The 17130-nt window shown below is 39.1% G+C and overlaps 1 protein-coding gene and 1 pseudogene across 1 annotated transcript; both read right to left on the minus strand.

The window, feature by feature from the left end:
* Positions 1-750: 750 nt before the first annotated feature.
* Positions 751-2377, minus strand: LOC122640191 (G-type lectin S-receptor-like serine/threonine-protein kinase RLK1). Its single transcript, XM_043833348.1, has one exon. It carries the CDS (start codon positions 2375-2377, stop codon positions 788-790), a length of 1590 nt encoding a protein of 529 aa, XP_043689283.1. The 3' UTR covers positions 751-787.
* A 12071-nt stretch (positions 2378-14448) lies between these two features.
* Positions 14449-17000, minus strand: LOC122640333 (annotated as a pseudogene).
* Positions 17001-17130: the final 130 nt, after the last annotated feature.

Below are 17130 nucleotides of genomic sequence, written 5' to 3' on the forward strand. Positions count from 1 at the left end.
AATTTTAGTCAATATTTATCTCTGCTCACATTACAGATTATTTTAATAATTTTCTATTTTTTTGATTGATTTTTTTTTTTTTTTTTTGATAAGTTTTCTGATTGATTGTTTATCGTTGGAGTTCCCATTGATGTTAAAGAGCAGCTTAATTAAAGACATTGCGGGTTGTGATATGGGTCTTCTTTCAATCTTCTATTTGGGTGTTCTGCGGACCTTTATCCCCTGAGGTTCGTTGATCGGTACAATTGTGTGATTCCTCTCATAGGAGGGGCTGAAATGACCATTCCACCCCCTGACCGAACACACTGCCTGGGTGGGGTCCATCTCCCTTTTTATTAGAGGCACTAGGAAACCGTACCGAGCAGGGGAACCGTAGGTGAAAAAAATTCGATGTCCTGCTGGTGTCTTTGTGCATCAGTTGTTGTACGCTTTGACTCAACATTGAGAACCTGTATCACAACATTAATGCTTCTAACGCATATGGCAAACAGGACCAGTTATTTTGGATGGTTCATTTATAAAGGTTTTGCGAGACATTAATATTCATTAATAAAGGTTAATCGAGATGTAAAGAGTCTAGAGAAATGGGGCATTAACAATGCCAAAATAAACGATGTCCCAAATCACGAAATAGTTCGTTTGGACAATTAATGCAACATATATATTAGAGAGAAGTTGGAAGAAAAAAGAACTCTTTAGGAATACATACAAATAGGCAAATAGCTAGCTAGGTTACAACCTATAGATAGCAACGATTCAAATTAAAATTACATAACTTTTGACTTGGTTACATGGCACTCAGAAAAGATGTGGGACAAGGAGGAATGGATACCTCTACGGTCCCTTCTAACATTAAGACCACCTTCTTCATGGAAGGACGAAGCGAGGGCTCATCTTGGATACACCAAATTGCGACCCTAACCATCTTATCCAATCTTCTTTTGTCCACCTCTTCGTTGGCACCCACCAACTTACCAACATCACCGGCCTGAAAACAGTCGTATACCCAATCTGTGAGGATATTTTCTTCCTCTGGCACATTCAAATCGATTCTCCTTCTACCGCATATTATCTCCAAAAATACAACCCCATAACTGTAAACATCTGCTTTAACTGTCACCGGCAAGTTCCGGTGCCACTCTGGTGCAACATACCCTCTGGTCCCTCTAATCCCAGTCTGAGTCCTAGTTTGGTCTGCCTTTAACAACTTTGACAATCCGAAATCAGCAATCTTTGGACATCCGTATTCGTCCATGAGGATGTTTTGAGGCTTTATGTCACAGTGGATGATCTGGGTGTCACACTCTTCATGTAGGTAGAGGATACCTCTAGCTATGTTGACAGCAATTCCAACCCTTTCATCCCAACATGGTGGTGGTTCTTCTTCGGATTTGAAGAGGAAGTCTGCAAGTGATCCATTGCTCATATATTCGTACACCAGAAGCCTATTTGGGCCATCACAACAGTAACCAAGCAATTGAACTAGGTTTCTGTGATGAGTTTTGGCAATTACTCTCATCTCAGTCTGAAATTCTCTCTCTCTTTCATCCAACACTTTGTCTAGTCTCTTCACAGCTACGATCCTACTACTAGTACTACTTCTGCCATTATTATTATTATTATTATTATGCTTATTTGAGAAGAATATGATTCCTTTAAAAACTGTGCTGAAAGCTCCCCTACCCACCACTTCTTTGAAACCTTCTGTCACTTTCTCAAGCTCACTATATGTAAATGATCGAAGTCCGATCTCCTCAACTAATCTTCCTATGTGATTATTTTCCTGATCTGAGATCTTTTTATACGCCCAAACACGGTACCGGTAAACAAGAAAGCCGGAAAATGCTAATACCAGAAATGCACAAGCAGTAAATGCAATACTGATAATTTTAATTAAGATACCTTTATTAGTTACCGCTCCCCCATCATCATCACTCGGTGTACAACTCCTCCTCTTCCCGATGACCTTAACAAAAGTTAAGGTGGTGGTGGTGGATCTATCTATTTTTCTTCTTCCGTATCTCAATGGGAGCTTCTGTTTTTGGCATTGCTGGTCTTTAAACGTTGCAGCTTCACAGTTATCGTCTGCCAAGCAAGCATCTTTGCATTCTTCTTCAGTTTGGGATAGTAAAACTGAATATTGACTATCTTCCCATGAAGTGTTCTCCAACGTAGACATGGATGATGAGTTGCTATTATTTTGTGTTTCATTTCCCCCGCTGCTGCAGCCCTGACGATCAGCTTCTTCCTCTAACTTTGTCTGTTGGCAACCCAAACTTTGGCGACTCTCATCAATGAAGTTGAAACCAGGAATACAGTTGCATACGGCCCGTTGATCCATGAGAGTACAATACCCATTCAAACCGCAAATGCCCATTGGGTCACACTTATCAGTCGATGATTCCCAGTTGATCGACCAACTACTACTACCCTTCTTCTGATCATCCCCAGTGGTTAGTACTACTACTCTTAATAACAAGGGAATAGACTCTGAGGATCCCATCAACATCGATTGTCATACGGTAAAAAACTTTGCTGTTGATGATGGGAGTTCCACTATCACCCGCAGAAGAAGAAGAAGATTGGTTCCATATAGTGAAACCGGTACTGTTAACCAAATATAGATATCCATCAGTAGCATCAAGATTTAATGTCACGTTGTCATCTCCCACTGATGTGCCTGAATCCCAGTAGTTATATTCGTTTGCATTTGGAGCATCAATGGGGAATTGAACAAGGTTGCCGTCACTCTGCATCTCCATCCGAAATCTTCCAGTCGAGTGGTTGGTTTCTGATGAACTAGAGAAGAGCTGCTGCCCTGCGAATAGCCGTTGACCTGGGAGAAGGGTGTCGGTAGGGGAATGATCGAAACTTTGCCATATCATCACTCCGCTTGAATTATATAGAACGAAATTGCCGGTGTCAAGCATAGAAGCCCAAGAAGCAGACTGTGAAGAACTATCTGCAATAGATTTTGGTTGGTCTTGTGGTATGAGTTGCAGGATTAACCTACCATCACTTGTAAGGACCAACATAGCGTTGCTAGACAAAGGTGGATCGTCTCGATTTACTGTCCATACTACTGTATGTTCAGGTATTTGAGCAAACCATATTCCAATGCCAAACCCATTTCCTTGTGGATAAAATCCAAAAGCAAATCGATCAGAAGGAGAAAGCCATGATGATGATGATGATGATGATGATGATGATGAATTGGTATTATTGGAGGAGGAAGGGGAGAGAGAGGATCCTAAGGTAATGTTGGATGATCTTTCCTGTTGAGCTGCTACTACTGCTCCTCCTGCAGAAATATGAAGTAGAACTGCAGAGATAAATACTAGAAACACAACAGAGGTACTACTAGTAGCCATGAGTAGTAGAATCGGAAGAAGCTAGCTAGAGATATCTAGTTTTCCTTCGTTGGTTGGGTTGGGTTGGGTTTGTGATCTACAAATTCTGTAGTTGCATGGCCTCTTCTTTTTATTGTTACTGGTAAACAACAAAAAGGAAGGTTTCTCTAGTCCCTAAGGTTTCAAACTTTGAATGGTATATATAAGCTAGAATGAAGAAATCATCAAAATTCTCATCTTTACACTCCTGGCGTGGCGTGAGGAGTACTCTGCAACTAATAAGGTGATTAACTCGATTAAACATACGCTTCTACCGTATTATTTCCTAATTAAACTTCTTCACAAACCATGATTACCAGAACAATTGTAAAAGCAGTACCTTCCTAGATATGCTTCAAGTCAAGCCAATAGACCATTCCTACGACAATTTGGAGATGTTTAACTTCTACCCACAAATAAATAAATAAATAAAAGTTCCAAAGAAGACGGTGGTCCAATGTCCTTCTCTCTCATCGTTCCTCATGAGTAATAGATAGATAGTCCTCCTGTCCATCCAAAGAACTTTTCCTTTGGTCTGTGCCTATGCACATCAACGAAAACACAACATCATTCACCAAAAAAAACACGAAAACACAACATCGGTCACGAGACTGACTGCATTTAATTCCACACTTTACGGCTACGCTACAACAAAACTTTCTTCTTGCTTTTCCACCCAGTCGCCGCCGAACTCAGAGAGTAGGTATCTCTCTCCTCTGTAAGAGTATCACCTCACCTCACGACCTCTGGAAGAGTAGCCATATCTAGTGCACAAGGCTTCCGCCATTATAAGTATCTGGGCGGTGAATGGGGAATTTTTACGTACGTGGGCGTAGACTCACACAGTCGTTCAGATGGAATCCAATCTATGAGAATATTCTATCTGAATGATTGAATTGCTCACGCACGCTCACATACGTAAAAATTCACCGGACTCGTTTGGGAGGGTCAAATAATAAATAATACTCTGCATTCCGAGAACCTATAGTCTACTATAGATAAGCATTGCGTTGTAAAATCCGACCAACGGTTTCTAAGTTATGGAAATTGGGCCACGACGTATGATGAGACAAAAAACAAATTTCCTGCAACACCGTAATTGCTGCAGGTGCAGATTTGAAATTTCATATTGATTGAAAGATATATTTTTGAAAAATACTAAAACCTAAGGGATGGGGATTATTCCTTTTAGGCATATGTGGTTGCCCCGATAGCATCAAATTTGTAAGAATTTTTTTTTCTTCTGAAAAGTTACCTTTCAACCGCGGTCTTTATCATTTTATGTACCTGCAATTAGGGATATAAATGAATATTTTAAAATTAATCCGTTTTGGGATATCCAAAAAAAAATTTATCTGATTCAAATAGATATCCAACTAATAATAAAAAAAAAAAATAATTAATGTAACAAGGGTCTATTATTTATCCAAACATAACAAGACACCCATTACCCCTTAAAACTACAGTTAAGACATTGTTAGAAATAAACTTTTAAGGATAATTGAGGGAAATCACATTCGCTGCTGGAAAATTGAAGAAACAAAAACCTTTAATTATATTTTTCTCTTGTTTTTGGTGGAGCTAAGGTTCCCTGAAAAATTGCTTTCGAACATCGCAGACCCAAATAAGTACAGAAATGTCCCCAAATAACCCCAAACGATCCACCCGATCTGGACATCATCTGCCCAATCCCTCTCTTGTTTTTGGCGGAGCTAAGGTTCCCTGAAAAATTGCTTTCAAATTATCCCCTAATCGGTCGCCCTCTCCGTCGGTCCCTGGACTCCTCCTTCCCTCCCCCTCAGTCTATCGACTCCTCTCTCCCAGTCTCTTTCCCTGCACACCGTGCGACGGTCCGAGTTGTCGGACTCTGCTGCTGAGGCAGCGACGCACACCGTGCGACGGTCGAGTCATCGTATCTGCAACCGAGGTAATAAATCAGAATCTCTCGCCCTGAGTGGAAGACCTGTAATCAGACCATGTATGACCTAGATACACATTTGATGTACCCATCACTAAAGACTGTTGTTTCTTACACGAATCCTTCGAGGTGGCACATGAACCAACTAATTTATTTTTTTGCTCATAAGCTCTTTTATTGGTTTATTCTCAGATAACTTATAATTAATCTTTAACTCTGCTAGTGGTTTATGATTTCACCAATTTTTTTTTTTTACTAGAAAGTGATTGAATCAAATACAGTATATAATCTAGAGCATTGACATCCAAACCATCTGTGTAAGAATGAGGTTAATTTGGTCAACATTGAAGTTCATGCTCTCTTTTGTAAGATGTAGCTGTCCAAAAATCTAAAATATGAGGTTTAATGTCTGTGCTATAGGCCATTCCTGCTCACTGTAGTTTTGGAGGCTGGGAGGTTATTTCTGAGACCCAGAGCTCCCTTGATGCACAAAAGCAGATCTTATCTTTCTTGGCTCGACAATAAGAGGAGGTATAAATATTTGTTAGTTTATTTAGTGAATCTTAAAGTACTTGAATATATCTTGTTGGTTTATATTCCTTCTTCAGTTTCTTCTTATGTTAATATTTTGTGGAAGTTGTAACTCTACTGCTTCAAATTAGTCTTAATTGTTTCTTGGAAGCTATAGAGACTGCAAAGGGGCCTGATTTCAGCGCAATTGACGTCAAAGGCCACATGTGATTTCTGTAATAAACTTCATCAGCATGTTTCTAAACTTATGACCATTCTTGTAGAATCTTGGATTGAAAAATCTCATCAGTTGGCATTTTTTAAGAAGAGGTTTTAGATATGGTAACCCAACCTGACTATGATTAATAACTGAGAGATGAAGCTCATACAGGAAGAGTCTACAAGAGAGGAGAAACTGGCTCTTAAATTGCTTTAAAATTTACAACACTGATGTAAAAGAAAGGAGCTACCGTCAGCTAGCCACTCTATTCTAAATAAACTGGCTCTTGTGTTAAGGTGGTACCATTGCTTTCTCATTCTGCTGCTCCCTCCACGACTCGCACCGTCGATCGCCTCACTCTGCTGCTAGGCTCTTCCCCTGCTGCACACCCGAGTTTCTCTCCGTCTCTGAGGAAACCTAACCTAATTAATTTGGGAAGGTAAGGTTTCTGGTTTAATTTTTTTGAATTTCCTTAGCACATTTAGTTTGATTCATTTCTTATATCCTTGTTAGGTGGGCTCTGTTCTGGCATGATTATTAAACCCAGGGGTATTTGTTGCATTTCTTTGCATTATTAGCTCTATAGTATGCTATTGGTACTGGTATATCTCTATTGGCTCACTCTTCCTTTATGTAGTCTCTTCGGGTGTTTAGTTGAATTTTATAGTTTCTTCCTTTAAGAGATACCCATTTTTTCACCCAAGAAAAAAAAAAAAGAGATACCCTTTTAGTCATTTCTCATATCCATCCTTGGCAATGCCATGCAGAGGGTCTATATATGTTTGTATTTGCTTTTGCTTTTGGTATTGGTAGTTGATCATTGTCAATTACAACCTTGTGCTAAATGAGTTCTTGCTTTCTGAGTTCTTGTTGGACTTGCATATGCATTTGTTCCTTATAGATGAACAGACTTATGACAACATTTATTCAACAAGCCATGCTCTTTTTGAGTTCTTAATTCTGAATTATTCTTGTTAGCCTTGCATATGCATTTTTTCTTAATAGATGAACAGACTTATGACAATGGTTATTCAACAAACTATGCTCTTTCTGAGTTCTGATTCATTCTTGTTAGACTTGCATATAGATGAACAGACTTATGACCAAATGCATTTTTATGTTAGCTAAACATAAAAAACTGAAGCCCTATGGAACTCTGAAAGAGAAAGTATACACCAAGGGAAATTTAAAGCTGACCAACGAAAGATTAATGGAGAGAGCCACTATTTATTTGACAGCCTCACCAAGAGAAATATTGTCATAAGTCTATTTTTCTAGACTTTATAGTTTGACAATTTAAATTTTTTTTTGATTGATTACTCCTTTACTAACATGGATTATGCAGATAGGTGAGTCTTTAGCTCAAAAAGGAAGAGCACCTGGGTTTGTTCCCAGGAGATGATGGTTCGAGTCCATCAAGACTCTCATGTATGATTCAGTAGGTTCTTTATTACTGTCATGGATTTTTCTTTAAAACTGGGTTCTTTACATGTACTCCTAGTTTAGTCTCTTTTACTGTGTTACTCAAGAATTCACTCAGTTTGGGGTTGGTGATCCTATAAACCAGCTATTTGCTGTTTCAGGTATTATGAGTGCACTAGGTTATTGTATTATTTACTTCCTATTTGTCCAATCTTAATGAAAATTTGCTTTTATTTGAGATAGGAGATGAAGTGAGGGCCTCTTGGATCCATTTTACATCTGTTGGGTGGTCTGGTTCATGGAATACAAGTTAAGGAAATTTGCATCCTTTCAATGGAAAATAATTTTGACTGTAAAAGGTGTGATGAAATCCCATAGTCTGAGTTGACAGATTTATTGGTTATGTAACAGCTATTCTTTCTATCCTTTGGACAACATCATGTACAAATGCAAAACTTGAATGGGTGAAACGAATTTCAAAAAAATAAAATTCAGTTCTTTGTCATAATTCATTTTCCGGAAGTAAGATGGCTCCACCAATTAAAACTTTGTTGGAATAGTAGTGATAAAAAACTGAAATAATGACAGTAGTGCGAGGTAATCAGTATCTCATGAGCTCTCCACCTAATACTAGCAGACATACAATTCAAAATAGCCGAAACATGCTTAATTAGATCAGAAGCCAAACACACGACTATTTAAGTAAATGGATCTCATTCAATTCAACTAAACGCAGCTCAACTAAGCCTTATCCCAGCTAAACAGAATCAATTACATGGACTCTCTTTTCTGTAAAATCATCTCAACAAAGCCATATCCAAGCCAAACAACTTTTATGTAAATTCATACATGAGAGTCTTGATGGACTCGAACCATCGTCTCTTGGGAACAAACCCAGGTGCTCTTCCTTTTTGAGCTAAAGACTCATAAAAACAAAAGAAGAAATTTCAATAAAAAAAGAAGAAGCAGAAATTGGTCATTGGTTGTTGAAATACCATTGAACTGAAATTTTGCAGGAAGTCTAAACCTGTGGAAGAAAAGAAGAAGCCATGAAAGTCCATGGCTACCACTGCTTTAGTCAGTTAAGATGAATGAACAACCCTCAAACAAATTTGAAGTGATTGTAAGAGTTCAAAACCTCCATAAAATAAGCGTTCAATTGCAGTAAGTGATTCTTATGTTGGTTAGTGAATTCAAGTATCTAGATTCGATTCCACATAAATTCAATCAATAATTGATAGACTCATTTAGTTGGTCAATTAGCTTAGTACCTTAGTTCACTAGTTTCATTTGCAAGATTCATCAACTTGATCCTTAACAAGAATCAATTTTTCTGACTCATTAGTTTCACTCTTCAGAATTGTAGATACTGTCTCCCTTAAAGTATAAAGTAGTCTGAAGACTTGATTAGAGCCTTGGGCATTATTCACAGTGAATCGAGAATCAGTTCAGGTAAATCAGGCATATGGTGAATCTGGTAATATGAACACGAAGGTCTGCACTTGATTATCCAGGACAATTTCAGTAGGGTTTTTTCTTCTTTTTTCTTTTTCAAAATAAGTATCCCCAATATTGTACTGTCCAGACAAAAGTGCAGGGCCTTAATGGCTTACCCTAGCAGTGAACGTCTGTACTTCCATAGCACAAAATCAAAGTTCAGCAAGGAAATTCAAAAAATTAAAACGGAGAAACCTTACCTTCCCAAATCGATTAGGTTTGATTTCCTCAGAGACTACAATGGAGCGAGATGTAAAATAAATCAGAATTAAGAACTCAGAAAGCAAATGTACCATCTTAACACAACCGTGCGTCGAAGAGCCGTAGAGGGAGTAGCAGGGTGAGGGGATCGGTGGACTGAGGCTCGGATGAGCAGCAGGGGAAGAGCTGAGCAACAGAGCGAGGCGATCGGCAAAGAGAGCCGGAGAGGGAGCAGCAGTGGAAAGGGTCTCTGAGAGCTACTCTGGCAGCAGTAGGCGACTCCGTCTCCGAAGGCTACTCCGGCAGCGAGAGAGAATGAAAGGTTAGGGCTTGTAGGGTGAATCAAGTTCGATTCAAAATGGACCGTTTGATCTTCCCATGCCATGTGTCGACTTTGTAAGGGGATACTGGGGAGAGAACTGGGGGTGTAGATAAAAATCTCTCTGGCTAATAGGTGGGTTAAGGTTAAAAAAAAAATGATGAAATGACAAAAATACCATTTTAAATCTCAATTTATGAGATTCTAATAAAAGCATTTGAAATGTCAATTTTACCCCCACTTATTGACCTTTTAATACCTTATTATACATTGCATATTGGTCAATTCAACCTTTTGTTAATTTTCCAAATGTATTCAACCTTTGTTACTTGAATAACAACCCTAATAAAAAACAGTGAAAGTTTTTGTATATGGTCGAACATGGTGCACAGTCTTGCTTTCAACCGTTGGATAAGCATGATTATTCTACAATACATAGGCCCTCATTCCCATCCAATGTCTACAGACATGGTCGTGTACCATGCACGATCGTACACAAAACCTTTTGCCATAAAAATTGTAAGGGAAAATTAATTGTACACCCAATGTGATTGCTTGATGACCTCAACTTTTCAAACTACTATTTGAACATCTGTTACAATTTCTTACAAGTAGCCTCTGTCCATTACTCAGTCACCGTTTAAGGATGACGTCATAAATTAAAAAAAAATCCTAAATGTCCAAACTACTAGTGAATTGACCTTTTTGCTCTTCTTCTTCTTCCAGTTGGGTTGGGTGATTTTAGGGCTTTTGAGGCCTGCGTTCTCACATGAATGGTGGTTCCTCGTCGAGGTCCAGCTTTGGCCGGAGGAATGATGGAGGTGGAGGAAGGGGTTAAGAAAGATGGATCCGGTTTGCGATATGGCTACTTCGATTAGAATGTTGGGAGAAGGGTTCGTGAAGATGGAGCAGAGGAAGATCGATGTGGCCAGAGAGATCGAGAATGCGGATGGACATGGAGATGAAGAGGACCGTGATGATTCTCGAGTCCCAGCAGCGAATCGTCGAAGCTTTTGCTAAGGGGTTTTCTGGGAAGAAGAAGATCAAGTTACCATCGCCGGATTCATAGATAAGGAGGATTAGAAAAATAACGTATTTTATTCGATTGCTCTCCGTATTTTCATGATTATGCCCAGGATTTGAAAGAACATATCTCGAGAAAGTCTTGATTTGGCTCAAGAAGGCAAATGCGATCCCACTGCTCACTTATTGCTAATCGAAGTCTTGGACTTGGGACCCATCACTCCAATTTGGTCTTATTATCGAGATATATGGAAGTCGGTGAGTTGAAGACGCAAAGATCTTATGAATTCCTCCTTTCATTTTTACATATTTCTGTTTCGTTGTCTGTTTGATCAGAATCTCAGAACTTCCGTAGTTTTTGTAAAATGAAAAGTTACTATTTATTAGGAAATTTGCTACTCAGAACAATGAATTGTTTACTCTGTATTAGACTTGGGGTCGCATTGGAAGGTTTTAATCGATCTTGGGTTCGCTTTCCTGCATAAGCTTAAGCTCATGCTTTTGGAACTGTTTGATGCATAATTATTGACCAAATTAGGGTGGAATGGATTTTTCCATTCAAGGGGTAGGGGTGGGTTGGTTGGTTGCAGCAAGAGGTGTGGTTGCTGGAGGAAGAAGAAGAAGAAGAAGAAGAAGATAAGGATAAAATGGGTTGTTTCATTCAACCACTAACAATAGGCCGTCAGGTTTCATGGGGGTGTCAAATAATTGTTTGAAAGTAAATGCTATAAAAATCCAAGTCTTTGTTACCCGAGAAGAGAGATCTAGTAAAACCATATGAGAAGTAGTGAACTAGCTTTCTCATGTGCATACAGTAGATTTCAATACAAAGGGTTCAAATTATTCAATGTCTGGACCTGAAAATTTGCTTTAGATGGCAGCCATAGCTGGGTTTTCCTCCATTGTTTTCCTTATAATGTTAGGGTGCCTTAAGAAGGGAGTTTGATTTGGGGGCGGGACCTTCACCGTGGGTTGAGAGGAAGAAGAGTTGCAGACTGACGGAGAAGAAGAAGAAGGGGTTTTTTTTTTCTGTTTGATTTGGTTGCAGAGCGACTGAGAAGAAGAAAGGAGTTCGACTTGGGGCCATTGTGTTTGAGGATCGACTGTGATTTGGGTGATTTAGAGTAAGTAGGATTTTGGGGGTTGGTAATGATATATAATACATGTAATTGGATTGGTCACGGTTTAGAGTCAAATCACTTCTCTTCAAATTTAAATTTAATCGTTAGATACAACCAAATCCACGTGGCGCGCTCATAATCATGCTACCACTGCAAATAACGCCCCAGACGACCCAAATCCTTCTTTTCGAAAAATAATAAAACCTACCGGGTATTTACAAACTCTTAGGCATATGTTTGTTTGAAAGTAGGGATGTAAATGAATAGTCGAAGTTCGTTTCCGTATTTGTGTCCGTATTTGTTTAGCATTATTTGAATCCGTCCGAGAGTTAAACGGATGCGGATATGGATATGGATAGGCTATAGCTATCCGAAAAGCTATATTTACATGTAAACGGATAAAATATTCGATCCATATCTGTGTCCGTATTCATTTAGCATTATTCGAATCTGTCCGAAAGCTAATCGGATGCGAATGCGGATATAGCATTATCTGACCCGAATCCGATCCTTTTACATCTCTAATTTGAAAGGGATATTAAAGGAAAGGAAAGTGAAAATTTTTAAACTTAAAAAATAAATTTTTGTAATCATTATACCATGTGATTGTATAAATTACTTAAATTTTATATTATATTTAGTAATGATACATAATACATGTAATTTTTATTTTACATTTTAAACTAAAGGGAATTCGATGTAAAGTAAAGTTGAATTTAATAACCAAATACAGAATGAATACTGACATGGTGTAATGATTACCAAAATTTATTCTTTAGGAATGAAAATTTGTGATTGTCTTGAGGAAAGGGGATTATTCCTTTTAGGCACATGTGATTGCCGATAGTAAAAATTTGTAAGGAATTTTTTTTTTCCTGAAAAGTTGCCATTCAACAACGGTTTTTATCATTTTATGTGCCCACAAAGCCGCAATACGTTAAGAAAAAATTTTGCTGCTACAAGGCTGGCAACCAAGGAAATGGAATAATTCACCTCCCCTTTGGGTTCATAAATACCCTCCTAGGTTTTAGTATTTTCTAACATACCCTTGAAGATTCCATTTTCTTGCTGGCCTTGTAGGAAGAGGTACAAGTCTTTTGAATCAAAAATTCCAAAAAAATCACCAATCCTTGAAAATATTTGTTGTTTCTTTCAGTTCTAATTTCTAAAGTTTTGACTGATTCCGAATGATTTTGGACCGGCCCCAAGAAATAGCACTGAAACGCCTTCATTTCGTGGTCGAGAGCCAGCCCTTCAAAACAAAACCTGTTTTCTTTGTGCAATAGACTAGTATTCAGAATGAAATGCAGTAGATATAGTTCCTGCGTAAGCCATTGATCCTCAACCACCAGCATCTCAACTAGTTGTTGATCTCGTTGCTTGAGTTGCTCGGAATTTCTATCTAATGGCTGATTTTGGGTTGTTAAACTTTGATCGTTGCATTAATAAAGCCCTTACTAGCTTGATTGTCATGTTGGGGGAATGCCGGATATATATAAATGGTGTGTCTGTTTGTAACCAGGTTACAAATAGAATCCGTAACCAGACTCTTTTGCGCTCTATAAAATGATGTGGCAATATATTAAAAAGACAAAAGAAGTAATTTTGCACTGGGAAAGAGATAGAGGGAGATCAGGGTCGAGCGGGCACCACTGGCATACTTCTTCTACCGCTGCAACCTATACTGCTGCCATGGCTTCGTCCATCGGAACAACAAGTGGATTCCTGCAATCATGGGCACATCCGACTCCTATCCAATCTTGTCTCCCTTGGAGCCCCCATCAAGTCCCAATTCCTCGTCCTTTTCTCGCTTTTTTCTCTTGAATACACCACAAAATCATTGATGAAATCAGAGATTCTTTTTTTTTTTGTCAAAGTTGATTCGGTGTTTTTTTTCTTTCTTTTATCTTCTCTATTTTAAGACCAAAAAAAATGCGTTCTACAAATTCTGGTCAGGGATCGTGGCTTCGTTGGAGGACACTTGACAGGGTAGGGGAGGAGAAGAAAGAGATGTTGGTGAGTTATCTCCTGAGGGAAGCGGAGATGGGTCGTTTAGCTGGGACTAGAAGCTTATATTTTTAACATCTCAACAGTGATGATGGCAGTAATGACGATAGTGAGCCCAAATTTAAACAAAATCTTTTGATCTGAGCAGCATTTTAGATCCTAAAACTTGGAGTTTGAGATGGATATTTGGAGATGATTGCCTACAAATTTATTGTCAGGATCGGAATACAATAAAGTAATATTTGAATACATAAGCTAGCTCAATTTAGGCGACATTCTTGGTTTGCATCCATCAGCAGTAATCGATATAACTTTTGCTTCACAACTTGCAATGTATTCGTCTTTTGCGCCAAATCAGTGGCGGGGGAGAGAAAGAGAGAACAACGGGGCGTAGGGTTGTAGGGTCAGGGTCAAGGTGGAAGTGGGGTGAGGGAAAGGTTGGGAAACATGGGTGAGGAGAAGGTGAAGGAGAAGGAGAAGGGAAAGGAGAGCCGGAGACTGAGAAGAAGGGGAAAGGGAGAAGGTAGAGGGGGAAATTACGAAACACACCAATTTTAAAAGAAGATTGATATATAAAATGAAGGATATAAATGGAAAACAAAACATGGTTACAAGTTTACAACAATACCTTGTAACCAAGGTAATTACAAACAGCTTTTTCCCAAAATATATAAATTAACGAAAATTATCACCAAAAAAAAAAAAAAAATTTAAATTAACGAAAAATTAAATTATGTAGCATAAACATACAGACCAGACAGAGAAGTTGGAGGAAAAAGATTTCCTAGGAATACAAATAGCTAGCTAGCTAATCAAGATTACAACCGATGACAATAAGGCTTCAAGATTACACAACTCAGACTTGGTTACATGGAAACTCACAAAGAAATGGGACAAGGAGGAATAGGTACCTCTATGGTCCCTTCTAACATTAATACCACCTTCTTCATGGACGGACGAAGCGAGGGATCGTCCTGGATACACCAAATTGCGATCCTAACCATCCTTTCTAACATTGTATAGTCCACCGCCACTTCATCACCAATCCCAATCAGCTTACCAAGCTCACCACCCTCAAAACAGTTGAAGACCCAATCTATGAGGATGGTTTCTTCCTCTGCAACATTCACATCAACTCCCCTTCTACCGCATATTATTTCCAAAAACACCACCCCATAACTGTAAACATCTGCTTTAACTGTTACAGCAGGCAATTTCCGTTGCCACCACTCGGGTGCAACATACCCTCTTGTGCCTCTAACCAGAGTCTGAGTTCTAGTTTGGTCTACCTTTAACAGCTTTGACAATCCAAAATCAGCAATCTTTGGACATCGATTCACGTCCATGGGGATGTTTTGAGGCTTTATGTCACAGTGGATGATCTGGGTGTCACACTCTTCATGTAGGTAGAGGATACCTCTAGCTATGTTGACCGCAATTTCCACCCTTTCATGCCAACTTGGTGGTGGTCCTAATTCATCGGAGGATTTGAACAGGAAGTCTACAAGTGATCCATTGCTCATATACTCGTACACCAGAAGCCTATTTGGGCCATCACAACAGTAACCAAGTAATTGAACTAGGTTTCTGTGATGGGTTTTGGCAATTACTCTCATCTCAGTCTGAAATTCTCTCTCTCTTTCATCCAACACTTTGTCTAGTCTCTTGACAGCAACAATCCTGCTTCTTCTGTCGTCATTATTAGTTGACAAGAATATGGTTCCTTTAAAAACCGTGCTGTAACCTCCCCTTCCCACCACTTCTTTAAAACCTTCTGTCACTTTCTCAAGCTCATCATATGTAAATGATCGAAATCCGATCTCCTCATGAACTAATCCTATATTATTATGTTTGTTTTCCTGATCTGAGGATATCATCTTCTTATACGCCGAAACTCGGTTTTCGTGAACAAGAAAGCCAGAAAATGCTAATACTATAAATGCGCAAGCAGTGAATGTAAGACAGATAATTAAAATACCTTTAGTACTTTTCCGGATGCCGCCTTTGCTTTCTTTTCTTCCTGGAGGGGTGGTGGTGGTGCTACAAGTCATCTTGTTGAGTGCTGCTTTAACAAAAGTTAAGGTGGTGGTGGTGGATGTGTCTACTATTCTTCTTCCGTATCTTAACGGGAGCTTCTGTTTTTTGCACTCCTGGTCTTGAAACGTTGCAGCTTCACAGTTAAGGTCTGCCAAGCAAGCAGCTTTACATTCTGTTTCAGTTTGGGATGATAAAACTGAATATGCACTGTCTTCCCATGAAGTGTTCTCCAACGTATATATGGAGTTGCTATTATTTGTTTCTGTTTCATTTCCGCAGTCCTGCTGCTGGCAACCCAAACTTTGGCTACTATCATCACTGAAGTTGAAACCAGGAATACAGTTGCATGCAGTCCTCCGATCCATGAGAATACAATACGAGTTCACGCCACAAATGCCCTTGCGTTCACACTTATAGGTGGATGATTCCCAGTTGATTGACCAACTACTATTCTTCTGATCATCCACAGTAAGGGAATAGACTCTTAATATCCCATCAACATCGATCGTCATGCGGTAAAAAAGTTTGGTGTTGTTGGAAGTTCCAGTACCGGAAAATAGAGTCATTTTGGTGGAACCGCTACTATTAACCAAATATAGTTTTCCATCATCAGCTTGAAGATTTAATGTAAGGTTGTCTGGCGTATTCGAACCTGATGCCCAATAAGCATTTGGTTTCGCGTCTTCAGTATTAATGGGGTATTGAACAAGGTTGCCATCATACTGCATCTTGAGCCGAAACATTCCAATTGAGTGGTTGGTTTCTGATAAACTAGAGATTAGCTCCTGCCCTTCTTTTAGCTTTTGACCTGGCAGAAGGGTGTCCGTAGGGAAATGATCAAAACTTTGCCACAACATCTTTCCACTTGAATTGTATAGAACGAAATTTCCAGTATCAAGCATGGAAGCCCAAGAGGCAGACTGTGAAAAATCGTCTACACTAGATTTTGGTTGGTCTTGTTGTGTGCGTTGCAGGGTCAAGCACATCCCTTGTAAGGAGCAACGTAGCGTTGCTAGACAAAGGTGGATTGTCTCGGTTTGATGTCCATACCACTGTTTTTTCAGGTATTTGGGCAAACCAAATTCCAATGGCAATCCCATTTCCTTGTGGATAAAATCCAAAAGCAAATCGACCAGAAGGAGAAAGCCATGATGATGATGAATTGGTATTATTGGAAGAGGAAGGGGAGAGAGAGGAACCTAAGCTAATGTTGGATGATCTTTGTTGAGCAACTACTGCAAAACTATGAAGTGCAGCAGAGAGGAGTAGTAGAAACACAAAAGTAGCAACAGCAGCCATGAGAATTGGAAGAAGACAGTAGTTGGCACTTGGTTGGGTGTGTATTTGGTTCCCTTTTATTGTTACTAGCTAGTAGCAATAAGAATAGTCAAGGTTAATTTCTAGTCAAGGATATTGAATTAAGAAGTCAAAACTCTGATCATCTTTATAGCTCGTCGTGTAGGAAG

Source organism: Telopea speciosissima, chromosome 1 (assembly GCF_018873765.1).
Source record: "Telopea speciosissima isolate NSW1024214 ecotype Mountain lineage chromosome 1, Tspe_v1, whole genome shotgun sequence".
Taxonomy (NCBI): Eukaryota; Viridiplantae; Streptophyta; class Magnoliopsida; order Proteales; family Proteaceae; genus Telopea; species Telopea speciosissima.